The 12,946-nt window shown below is 34.0% G+C and overlaps 2 protein-coding genes across 2 annotated transcripts; one reads left to right on the forward strand and one right to left on the reverse strand.

The window, feature by feature from the left end:
* Nucleotides 1–1,497: 1,497 nt before the first annotated feature.
* LOC106102526 (sorting nexin-2) lies at nucleotides 1,498–8,908 on the reverse strand. Its single transcript, XM_013282037.1, has 10 exons — nucleotides 8,709–8,908; nucleotides 8,087–8,197; nucleotides 7,382–7,625; nucleotides 6,429–6,614; nucleotides 5,956–6,077; nucleotides 5,291–5,497; nucleotides 4,667–4,783; nucleotides 4,020–4,139; nucleotides 2,676–2,828; nucleotides 1,498–1,950 (listed from the first exon to the last, which is right to left on the reverse strand). Exons 1-10 carry the CDS (start codon nucleotides 8,790–8,792, stop codon nucleotides 1,900–1,902), a joined length of 1,395 nt encoding a protein of 464 aa, XP_013137491.1. The 5' UTR covers nucleotides 8,793–8,908; the 3' UTR covers nucleotides 1,498–1,899.
* Nucleotides 8,909–9,188: 280 nt separating this feature from the next.
* LOC106102204 (protein PRRC1-like) lies at nucleotides 9,189–12,914 on the forward strand. Its single transcript, XM_013281622.1, has 7 exons — nucleotides 9,189–9,324; nucleotides 9,408–9,542; nucleotides 9,819–9,913; nucleotides 10,244–10,362; nucleotides 10,871–11,017; nucleotides 11,696–11,798; nucleotides 12,665–12,914. Exons 2-7 carry the CDS (start codon nucleotides 9,408–9,410, stop codon nucleotides 12,897–12,899), a joined length of 834 nt encoding a protein of 277 aa, XP_013137076.1. The 5' UTR covers nucleotides 9,189–9,324; the 3' UTR covers nucleotides 12,900–12,914.
* Nucleotides 12,915–12,946: the final 32 nt, after the last annotated feature.

Here is a 12,946-nt window from a genome sequence, read left to right on the forward strand (position 1 = left end):
ATAACGTAACAAAATCTCACCCTAATCTTAAAAATAAGCTAAGCGAATAATCGAATAGTAAATAATGATTTTCAAACCGCAAGCAATTTTTTACTAAACCTTATGTACAAAATATACTTAAATTCACTGATACATTTAAGAAAAACAATACCATATTTTAAACACATAAACTAAAAAAAATCGTAATTTACAAGCAAAAGGGCCTGTCCCACCATATTGTAAATTATGTGATAACAATCGAACGCGTAAAATATGTGATGAAAATATCGGATTTTGTTTCCTCTGACAGTGACGTCATTTTTACGTTATCTAGCCCGTTTTTTTTTATAATACAAGGTGGCAAACGAGCAAGCAGCCACCTGAATCCACCGAAATGGAAAGTGACCCCCGCCCATAGACATCCACAATTGCAGATGCGTTGTCTATCATTAATTGACGGAGGAGATGCACATAAAGAGGATTCTTCTCCCTATGCTTCTCCCCCACCGTCAAATCTACTTTTTCTTCCCATCCTTTCCTCTTAAGAAAAGGGTGGAAAGGGACTAAAATTAGGCATTCGCTATCAGCCAGTGGTGGGACAGGCCCTTAGACTAACACTTTTAATATAATAAAGCTTTCTTTAAATGTGAAATTGCTAATTTTTAAAAAATAAAATTTAATTAGTATGAAAACAGCATATAATAAGGAATGTGTAGAGAGTAAAAAGTTCAACTTTATACGATTTGCATCGAAAAAGTTAAAACTGTTAAATTATCTAAGTCGTTTAAATTATGTATTTAAACCATAATACACGATAAGGTTTAAAATAGCTGAAAAAATAGACTTAATGCCCCGTTTACAGTATTCCAGCGCTGGTTCGATCGCTGGACTGGAATGTAAACTGGACATAATTGGTTCTTTATGGACGATTGTAAATGATACATAGTATTAGCTAATTTAAACATGAAAAACTCTCAGCCTTACAAATAAACGCGGAATAAAGTTAAACTTAGGAATAACTTGAGTATAAGCAAATATTATTACAAACTTTATTATACTCAGTTAATTCTTAAGTTAAACTTTATACACTGGTTATTTTTAAAGCTGTTTATATACATTTAGATTACTTCCATATACATTTATCTAAAGATAACATATATTTAAATATCTGACTATTTTACGTCTAAATTACTTCAATACAAAAGATTAAGAGTTTTCAACAATATTAACCAATAAATATATATACGCAAGACATTTTCGGGACATTTAACCTCAAAATTTATTGTATTCCTTTTATTTTAAATCTCTTTAAAGACCTATCTACGCATTATATTGCTTTAAATACAAATTTTAATGAAATTTAACTAGGTATCGACTATCTAAATACCATTTACAATGTGCCATGCAAAGATATTCAAAAACTATATAGAGTGGGCATAGTTGACACTTGAAACATTTTTCACATAATCTCACTAACACTATTGATTTTGTAACAATGATTAGTTTATTTTACAACACAAGATGGAGCCTTTTATAAAATACTAGCTTTTGCCCGCGACTCCGTCCGTGCGGAATTAAAAAAAAAAAATAGTTTGTGTTCTTGCAAACTATCGTCCACATTTCCAAATTTAATCGAAATCCGTTCAGCTGTTTAGTCTTCAAGTTCTAAGAAAAATCCATCCATCTAAACTTTAGCATTTATAATATTAAGTATAAGTATGATTTTATTAAATTTTATCATGGACATGAGGTTGCACTAAACTTAACAAAATAGTAAGTACCTTTCAGAGAAAGTACCAGTGAAAAAAATTATTATGCCTCGTCTATATATTTTTTAAATGTCTTTGGTGTTGTGATGCAATGTAGCACTAATGTTGTGTTAAGGTCGTTTCTGTCGCAGTTGTGGGATGTGCTCACCCCTCATTTGATAGCGCGCGCCTCCGGCAGGAACGCGTCCCAGTAACGGATAGACTGCAAAAAGAAAACATTATTAAGTTCACACTGCATTAAATTCACAGAAATGTGTTTTTTACTAGTAATTGTAAAGAAAATAACGATTTACCGATAGCGCGTAATAGTCCTTCGAGCCGGATTTTATGTGACTTAAGTTTCTATTTGATTTAATATTTGAAATTAAACATAACAAAAGGCCATTGGCATCGCCGAGCTATAATCTAGGCTAAGTCTCGGTACACCTTCATTAATTATGATACAAGCTTTTATCCGCGACTTCGTCCGCATGGAAGTAAAAAAAAAGTAGGTAGTCTGTTGTTCCAGACTATCCTCTATGACAAATTTCGAGATCCGTTCAGCAGTTTAGGCTACAAACTAACAAACGTCTATCCAAACTTTCAAATATATGTCCCAATAAGAACTTAAGTCATAATTAGAACACTAGCGCCGCCAAGCGACTTTCGAGAGAACTTAGATCATTCTAGAAATAGGTATCGTTGCGAGAACATTGTTTGAACGATATGAGCTTGGTAGATCGACGATATCCTGACTGAGGAGCATTGTGAATGTATTTCTGGAATCCGCCTTTACCCATGACCGCCCATACATGGTGTCATAATTCTGATTTCGTGCTGACTTAATCAGACATATATATTAATAAGATAGTATAAACAAGTGAATAGAGTAAGGTGTTGGCGATGCAACATGTTGCGAGACATGTTGGGGCAGTGCGGAGACGCGACCTGCGCCTGGTGCTGCATGTGCTGGTGGAGGTGGCGCAGCACGGTGTCGCGCAGCTCGGCCACGCGCGTCTCCTCCCAGCGCTCCAGCTCCTTCTTGATCACGCGAGAGATCGTGTCGAACTCCTGCTGACCTCGTTCAACTTTCGATTCCCACTGTGCATATAAAAAAAAGTTAAGACCATTTAAAAAAATAAAAAAAATAAGCCTTTATTGCTGTTCTTAAATTAAGGTAATATTTTAAATAAACAATTACATGCTATCTTACATTTAGGGAGATTCCATGTGACAATCATAACGATAAACTAAATGAAACCAAAGCTTAAGTTAAACAAAAATTAAATATTAAAAACAAAAAGTAAAAAAAGGAATTAATTATTATAAACATAAAAATGATTGTCCACTAATTTTCTAATCTATATTCTGACGAATTAAAAAAAAATGACTAGTTATAAAATGTATTTTTTCGGCTTTTACTTTAGTTAATAGTAAAAATAACTTTTATCTATCTATACTAATATAAAGGAAATATTCGTATTTTTGAGTTAATTCAAAAACTACTGAGCCGATTTCAAAAGATTCTTTAATTTATTCCATGTTGAACGGAGACAAGAGCAACAGCTTTGTAAGTTACTGCAGTTAGTTATTATTAGCATAAACTCTTGTAATTTTTAGTTATTGTTCAATGCAAAATACAACCTCTTTGGCTGCAGTATGTATACAGCCAAAGAGGTTGCACACTGGCCACTGACACTTTTACGTGGTTTGTGGAAAAAAGATAAAAAAAAAACAAGCGAATCAAAAGAGGCGCACAAGGATGATGTGATCGATATAGGTTTCAGTTATTTCTTGTAAATATGTAAATAAAATTAAAAAATAATTAACCAAAACCACGGTTAAGAAAAGTTTTTTTTTGTATTTACGGCTGCCGCGCTGTCGGTACCAAGATAAACAGTTATTACAAAAATAATATTCATAAGACACGGGTTTTTAACCACATTTAGTTTTTTCCTCCTATTACCGTAATCACTTCATTGAATCCGTGAACATGACGCAATTTTGCAGAAGTATCGGTAGCTCAAAACAAAAAATTGTAAGAAATCCCTGTCTTACGAACTTTAAATTAGTTTATTAGCATTTTTTACATTACAACTAGCATTTGCCCGCGATTCTGCCCGAATTGAAGTTAAAAAAAAAAGTAATAAAAGTGCCTATGTATTCTTCCAGACTATGTTCAATATCTTGCCAAATTTCATCCAGATCATCAGTCTTTTTGGCTACAAACTCTAACATCCATCCATCTAAACTTTCGCATTTATAATGTTTTCTAAAATAAGTGTTGTTTACCTCAATAATTTCATTAGAAGCTTGTTCAATCTTATCCGGTCTGTTGGCGAGCTCCGCCTTCGCCTTGTTCTCGCGCCGCTTCGTCAGTTGCATCTGCGCGTGCTGCCAGTTCTGGAACACCTGGAATTGCATACGTTACAGCGTCTATAACTAGCTGATGCTCGCGACTTCGTCTGTGAATCTTAATAATATAACCTATGTTATTCACAGATACATTACCTTTCCAATGGTGAAGGAATTATAAGAATCGGCCCAGTAGTTTTTGAGTTAATTCAATATATACAAAAACAAAAAGGAATTTCTCCTCTATTTAAGATGAGTATAGATAAAAAAGAAAAGATTTGGATTTTTGTATGTATTAAAATAACTCAAAAACTACTGATCCGATTACAAAAATTCTTTCACTATTAAAAAGCTACGTTGTCAGTAACATAATAACTTAGTAAAAGGGTATATTTTATTGTTTTTTTTAATTTCACACGGACGTATCCGCGGACGAAAACTAGTGATTTTATATTTAACTGTGCTTCATAGCTTCATCCGACGTATTTCAAGCACATTCTACTACGGTTTTGCATATAAAAGTAAACTAGTGGGAAAGTCGGTTGAATGTAAATTAATCTAGGATTTGTATATATAATACATACCTTAACTCTCTCGTGGAAAACATCCTTTATAGCACCAATCAGACCGAGGTAATCTTTTATGTGTTCCGTTAACACGTAAAAGTCTGTATTGGATTGCTCCATTCTTAAGTGTTCAATCTGCGAACAAACAATTACTTTAATTGTTATCAATATTGAGATCCGGTTTCCGAAATTATTTTATGCAGTCAGATGCAAAAATATGTACAAATTTTCACAAAACGTACAGGCCTTTGGTTTCAAAAATATGCATGCACAAGTATTCTTCAATAGTATGTATTTAAATTCAGAAACATACAGATGGACGAGTCAATGCAAATTTAAAAAAAAATTGGTCTAAAAGCTTTGTAAATTATACGGAAATATCATAAAAGTAAAGGTCTAGATGTATCTCTAGAACGGCTCAATGGATCTAAATAAAATTCGGCACAGATGTAGATCATAGTCGGGAAGAACACATAGGCTACAAAGTGTTTGTCAAATTCCAGTAATTAAACAGCTATTATATAAATTGAGCTGATTGTATGGTGGTCCTTTGAGTCGGATTCAACAGTTGTTTGTAAGTGGTCCTTCGAGCCGGATCTGACAGTTGACTGTAAGGTCCTTCGAGTCAGATTCGTTGTGTACCTTCTCGTGTAAATCCGCGAGGTGCGAGAGCGCGCGAGACAGCGGCGGGTGCGGGTCTGCGGCGGAGAGCGCGGCGGCGGCGCGCGCGGCGTCGTGCGCCCGCGCAGCCAGCTCGCGCCGCTCGCCCGCCAGCGCCTCGCACGCGCCGCACAGCCGCCGCAGCTGCGCCTCCACGCACTCCACGCGCGCAGTGCGCTCCTCGAACCACTGGCACATGGAAAGCATAACTGATTTATAACCTACAGATCAGCTCACGGTTCATGTGAAGATCTGTGGACCAACTCACAAATAAATTCAATATGTACCTACATTTGTATTTGTATGCGCTGTAAGTCAAATGTGAGCTGATTATTTAGTTGTCGAGTCACAGCTTAGTAGTTTAAAGGATGTTTATTGACAACTATGGTAAACTGATCATTTTCATTGAAAAAAAAAAATCGTATTGACATCGAACATGTCAATATTAAAGCAATCATTGGACCAGTAGATAAAATATTAAGTTCTATCTTACATGAAGTAAATATCACTGCTTAAAGTAAAATAGACATTATAAATTGACATGAGAATAGTTGTTCCTAGGTGTCAAACACAAGGAAATTCAACAAAAAACTATCTTACTAAACATTTAACATCATAATAGATAAAAATGTAACAGTAATGCTTACAGGGTCAGACTCGTCCATTCTGTAAGTGATTTTGTTGACGGTCTCTCCCACTTTGTTGAACAACCGCAACATGCCCGCGCCGCTCAGCGCTGACGTGCTCGTCGCTTTAGGTAGCTCCGTATCTAATTAAATACATATTAAAATTAATAACACTGACATCCACAAGATTCTAGAGTCAAAATCAAAATTATTATTCTATCAATAAAGTAGCTGTTGCTTGCGACCTCCGAGCGTGAAATTTAAAAAAAACATTAAAAATATAGCCTATGTTACTCGGAGATAAATTACCTAATTTTTTAAATCAGCCCAATAGGTTGTGAGTTATTTCAATACATACAAAAATACAAATCTTTCCCCTTTATATTAGAATAGATAAGCTTATAAAACAATTTTTTTAACACTATTAAAGACATTATCACGCACATATTGCAGTATTTTCCAAATGTAATATTATATTTAACAAAAGTTCTCACCGGATTCAAGGAATTCTCTAAAATCAGGATCTATACAAAGCACGGGGTGCTGCGCCACGCGGTTGAGGAAGCGTTCGAGCGCCGCGCGCCGTCGCTCCACGAACTGCGACTGCAGGCTGGCAGACGCGTTGGTGCCATTAGCGCTCTCCGTAGATGGGGTTGATGTCATCTTTAACTTTGTTGTACCTATATTAATACTATGATAAATTATACTATTCTACACTTTACATGTTAAAAGAACATATTAGTTAAACTAATCAAAAACGTTTTAACTTATTTAATGAAAAACAAAATTTAAATAACTTATCATCATCAACTTGCCCTTATCCCTTATGGAGGGGCGGCACAGTATGTGATGCTCTTCCATACATCTCTATCAGCCGTCATATCTGAAACCACTCCTTTCTTAAGCATATCCTCTTTCACACAATCCATCCATATTTCTTCAGTCTTCCTTTTCCTTTGTAGCCATCCACATGGATTCTTAACACTTTCTGGTTTATGTCCCCATTGTCTCGTTGCATAACATGTCCATACCACACTAACCTTTTGCTACTTTCAAACTTCAGTGGTTTCATTTTATCAGACATTCATAGCTGTGAGAATATGAACAAATCATAAGATTGGAATGTTAAAACAGTTGTACTACACTTTTACTCTTATCTCTTCGAAATTGAGTTACAAGTTCAAAGAGATAAGAGATATAACTGTACAATTAGAATCATCAAATACCATAAATTCAGACAGATCTCACATTGATAAGTATAATCTACATCTGTTAAAATGTAACTCTAGATACATAAAACTCACTATTGTCAACTTTCTCTTAACCCTATGGAGGGTCAGCGTAATATGTGCTGCTCTTTCATATCTGAATCGACTCACTTCCTAAGCATATCTTCTTTCACACAATCCATTCACACTTTCTTGTCTTCCTTTATATAAAAACTCACCAACAATACTCTTTTCTGGAGCTGGTGGTATTATTCTACCGGAACGAAGATATTTCTCCGTTAATTTCTCATGCAGGCCTAAGAAATCACTAAAACGTCGGAGAACACCAAATTCATGCTTGCTGAATATTGGCATATTTGTTTTTGTTAAAACATGATAAGCTACATATGAGCTCATGCCTTCACCAATCTTTTGAGGCTCTGTTACAGTGATTATTATATTATTGGCTCGTTCTGTTGCTATCTGGAATATAATAAGAAGATTCATAGTTTTAGTAGATTGTAAAAAAATAATTTATATGACATGAGGCTTAAATGTTAACATTAAAATGAGTCACAAAGATATTGTTTGAATCATACTTTCTTAAACCATGATAATACATTTTAGATAAGTGAAAAATAAATGTGACACAAACAAAAACAGTTTGTTTTGGTAATAATTGAGCAAAATTACTTATCAATATAATTAAGGTTATTTTAACGGGTTTGTGACCTTTTAAAATATGCATATTCTAGAGATATAAATATCCTTGAATGTACTTGATATAAAAAGTTGTAGTAGTAGAGCTAAAAACATTTAAAGCAAAACTTTCTGGTGTAAGTTACCGTTAGAGAAAATTGCAAAAGAATGTTTTGATAAAAAAAAACTTCAATTCAATGTAATCAATTTAACATTGATGTCAAGCATTATTTTAAATCACTGACCTCTTCCATAATAGGGCTTCCTACTACAGCTGGCATGGATGATACATCACTTATTGACACCTTCTCTAAAGACTCGCTTGTTCCATTTACCTCAGAATCCAGACTAACTTCCTGTAAAAAAATATTAATCAAAAAAAGTCAATAAAAATCAACAATATGTAATCATTCTTACCTAGATATGTATTTGCTACAGTTTAAATCTTGCAACACCACACTTTATATTAGAATTTGAGTTTCATATTAATTTGTACTAACAGCTAGTTGATCTTAGTGTATAGTAAATACAATAATAACAGGATTAAGTCTTAGTAAAGTAAAAGAAATAATCAATGTTTTAATAGGCTTATTTTACAAGTACTTTTGAAATAGATCAGAAAATAAAAATTGTTATAGGTGATTAGCATTTATTTAGCGTATTTACCATCTTTCAATCATAATAAAAGCACTTTTAAGAAATAATTCTAATTATCGTGCTAATTTACATTCCGCTAATACATGGTTTTCTTAGTTTAGAAATTGAATGGAGATTAAACAAAAAGGGGCGTCAACGAACTCTGCAGGATACCGCTAAATGAATGTACACCGAAGTAATTAATAGGAAATTCTAATAAGAAATACCTACCTGAACCGCTGAAGCAAATAGATCCTCCTCATCTCTGTTGATATCAACAGTGCTGAAAACCGGTGCATCGGTCTCTTCAGACATTTTCAATTATTTTTATAGCACCACGTATTTGATAAAGTAAAATGATGTTTTTAAATCAATGGCTCAAAGAGGGAAGATAAAACTTTAGTGATGCGTTATGTTGATGGCTTGTCAAATTAGCGTTGATGACAGATGTTCGTGTCCCATCACAGATTACATTACCAACATTTTATTCAAAATAAATGGAAATAAAAGGAAAATGGTATTTAAGTAGAAAAGTTAAATATATTAAGTGTTTCAAAATCTTCTTATTCTTCCATTTTTATCAAAAAATACGGAAAAACTAGTGAAATTATAAATAGTGTTCCGTTATACGGTTTTCCGTAAGGCTTCGACATGTCATCATATTTGCAATCTCGAAAAACTGTCAATTTATTGTCAATGTCAAAAATCAAAACTTCAACAACCAAAAATAAAACACCGTGTCAACAAAATAAAACCAGAATTCCTACTACAACAAGAAAAATATCAACGTATTTAATTTATCTTATAATATACTATACTAATTGGTTACAGAGTGTGTGCATAAAAAGTTAGTTAAATCTTACATCCCGAATATTAAATATGTTCACGATTGTGGGGTTTTGATAACTTTTATTGTTATATTTATTGTAGATGAGTGGCTCAGATAATAAAAAGAAAATAATACCCGTAGCTCCAGTGCTACCAGCTGTTGTCCCTGGCAATTTATTATCAAGCATAGCTCCGCCATCGGAACTTCCAAACTTTGTTACAGCTCCGGTTTTACAGGTATATTATTTAATAAAACTAATTTATAAAACCATGAAATATCTTAATACTGAGAAAAAATGATACAATACTTTTTGCGTTGAAATCTCTTTAACTTAGATGTTATTTAAAATAGATTGGAACATGCTAAGGCTCATGGTGATTGAGAGTCAAATATTTTACTAACGATCATATCAGTTGCCTTGTAAGCTTCTTTTAGTCTTATTAATATCAATTCTATGTTATGTTAATCTTTGATTGTCTGCATTACAATTGACTATGAAATATAAATTCCAGAAGCCCAATGTCATTGTACCAGTATCACAACCAGTGCAACCAACTTCAGTTGTTGATAATGCTGCAGTGGAGTCTACAGAACAGGAAACTTTCAGGTAGGATATTCTAGTTATTTGTGCTGCGCTATAGTAATCAGTAAACACCCAGATTATTAGTATGAAAATAAAAGTTACTAAGGTATTACCAAGCCATTATGGTTGTTAACTTGTTCAGTGACTCAAAGATAAAGTTAAACTTAACATTATCAGAATTTTCGTATGTAGATAATTTAAAACTACTAGCCTATTGCATATTCTTATGTCAATAGAAATCTACATCACTGAGTGACAGGCAATATTTGTTACTAGTTTTATTTTTAATTTAGCATAGTTGAAGTCACAATCATTAAATATAAAAATAATTAATAAAAAAAAAATTGGTTTCAGTCCTGCAATACCACCCAACAAGGGTGAGCCCACACTTCCAATCAGATCTCCTGAGGATTCTCAAGCCACACAGTCCCCAGAGTCACTGCCACCTTCCACACCGGAAATTGATAGAATTGGTTTGTATACTTAATTTGTAAAACTTTTTAATTACTATTATTAAAACAATCTTGCTTTTTTGCTGCCAGGCTTGTAGTATATGTCCCTTTTCTACATGACAATCTTTTTAAATTTATGCACTACCTTTTACTTTTTAAATTAAATAGTACAAAAATGTTTTGTTTATACTTGTAAGTGTAGGGTTTTTTTTTTTATTAAAAAAGAATGATTTAAAAATATTCTGTGATTGCTAACATCCTACATTTCAAAGAATTGTGTTTACACTGTACTATTTTACTTCTTACTAGTGACATTTTACTATAGTTTGGATGGATGGAAGTTTTTAGAGTTTGTAGCCTAAACACTGAATGGATCTTGATTAAATTTGGATTAGATGTAGAGGATAGTCTGGAAGAACACACAGTATAGTTGTTTTTTTTATTTCACCAATCCAATTTAATTATTATTGCTAGTATAAGTATACATTGTGAAATTATAGTTTTATTCTGAGGATAATTGTGTTTGTAGGTGATGTGATGCCCGGCAGCGGTCTGCTGACGTGGATGAAGGGCGCGGTGTCGTCGGGCGGCATCCTGCAGCGCGTCGCCGAGAAGGCGAAGAGCTCCGTTGACACTATGATCACTACACTCGACCCACAGATGAAGGAGTACTTAAGTATGTACTTTATTACATTTAATTGATTAATTTTACTAATATTATAAATGTTTAGATGTCTGGATGGATGTTTGTTAAGAGTTACAACCTAAACTGCAAATGGATCTTAATGTAATGACATAGATGATAGCCTGGAAAAATGTATAGGCTACTTACTTCTTTTTTTTACTTCCACGCAGACAGAGTCGCGGGCAAAATCTGTTTAGAAATAAGTAGATTGCTAAATTTATTCAAGTCATATAAAATATTTGAAAATATAAGACACTAGCTTTCGCCCGCGAATTCGTTCGCGTGGAATTAAAAAAACAAAAATGAGTAGCCTATATGTTCTTCCAGACTATCCTCTACAACTATACCAAATGTCATCGAATTCTCTTCAGATGTTTAGGCTACAAACTCTAACAAACATCCATCCATCTAAACTTTCACATTTATAACATTAGTGTGATTAAATTATAAGATATTAAAAATGTACTATTTTAAATGTAAATTATATTATTTATATAAGGCGTCGCACGCAATTTTAATCCGCAGAAAATATAAAAATTGAGTTATTATCTATGCTTATTTGAATTTAATTTTTCCACAATATAATCTTATCCATGTTCCAGATTTTTGTTACATTTAGTTTTTCTTGGTAACCATCTCTATGTTCATCTACATTTTCATGTTTTTCAGAAAGCGGTGGAGACTTGTATGTAGTGGTAGCGTCAGATAAAGAAGTAAATGTGTCGCCAATCAGAGAAGCATTCCAGAATGTTTTCGGCAAAGCAACTGTTGTGTGAGTATGTCGAACTTCTAAATAACTTTTAAACTTAAGTTATTCATAAATCAAGTATCAATTAGTAATAGAAAAATTATTAAAAATCATATGTGTATAATATAGTTTATATGAGAGATTTAACACATAAGAAATGTATGAATGTATAACTATTACTAACAAATTTACTATTTTATGAGTTATTTACGGTTGAAATAAAATAATTATTATATTATTGTAATCTTGCCATTTATCAATTTGATTTTCGATTTTTAGAATTTTCATATGTACATAAATTACCCGATGTTTTAACGGTGAAGGAAAACATCGCGATGCCTGCACATATAGGCAAATTCAAAGATATGTGTAAAGTCAATCCGCAGTGCAGCGTAATTGACTATGGCCTAGTCATCCTAACTTAGGGTAGGGTCCCGAGTGGGGGCAAGGGCGGATCCAGTTTTGGTGCCAGGGGGAGGGGTTACATAGTCGTGGTCAAGTCAAGAGCTTGACAAAATATATCAATATATTTTCATCAGCTCAGGGGGGGTATGACCCCATGACCCCCCTGGATGCTGTTGAGTGGGGACGTATAGTATGTTTAACTTGTCACCGACAGCGCGGCAGCCAAACACTTTTTATCAAATTAACACATCTTCATTCAAAACTTATTTACACAAATATATACAAAAAATCTCAAAACTATCTGGATCACATCTTGACTTCTTATTCTTCCTTTTCTATATATTTTCTTTAACCAACTGTATTTTGCACTCAACATGTTGTATTTTGCACTCAACATAGTGAGCTGGTGATTATTTGTTATAATTAAGCGTATTTTTAAATACCATAATAGTATCGGGAAAGTAAGAGAGTGTTTTGTGTATAAGTGGTGAGGCGTCGCAGTGCGATGTGACGGCGGCGCAGGCGGTGGGCAGCGCGGCGGCGTACGCGGCCGCCAAGCAGCGCCTGGCGCACGTGCGCGCCACCGCCCCGCACGTCAACAACAACGTGCCCGTCGTCGCCGTGCAGGCCTACCTGCAGGAAACCGCCGGGGACAGGTCATGTATATACCAATTTACATTTTGTTGTTATACTTATATTTTGGACAAGGAAAACGCATAGCCAAGAATGGAAAGAGCTGGTACATGCCTTTGTGTTACAAGACACGC

The sequence above is a fragment of the Papilio polytes genome, unplaced genomic scaffold, assembly GCF_000836215.1.
Source record: "Papilio polytes unplaced genomic scaffold, Ppol_1.0 DF823923.1, whole genome shotgun sequence".
NCBI classification, from domain to species: domain Eukaryota; kingdom Metazoa; phylum Arthropoda; class Insecta; order Lepidoptera; family Papilionidae; genus Papilio; species Papilio polytes.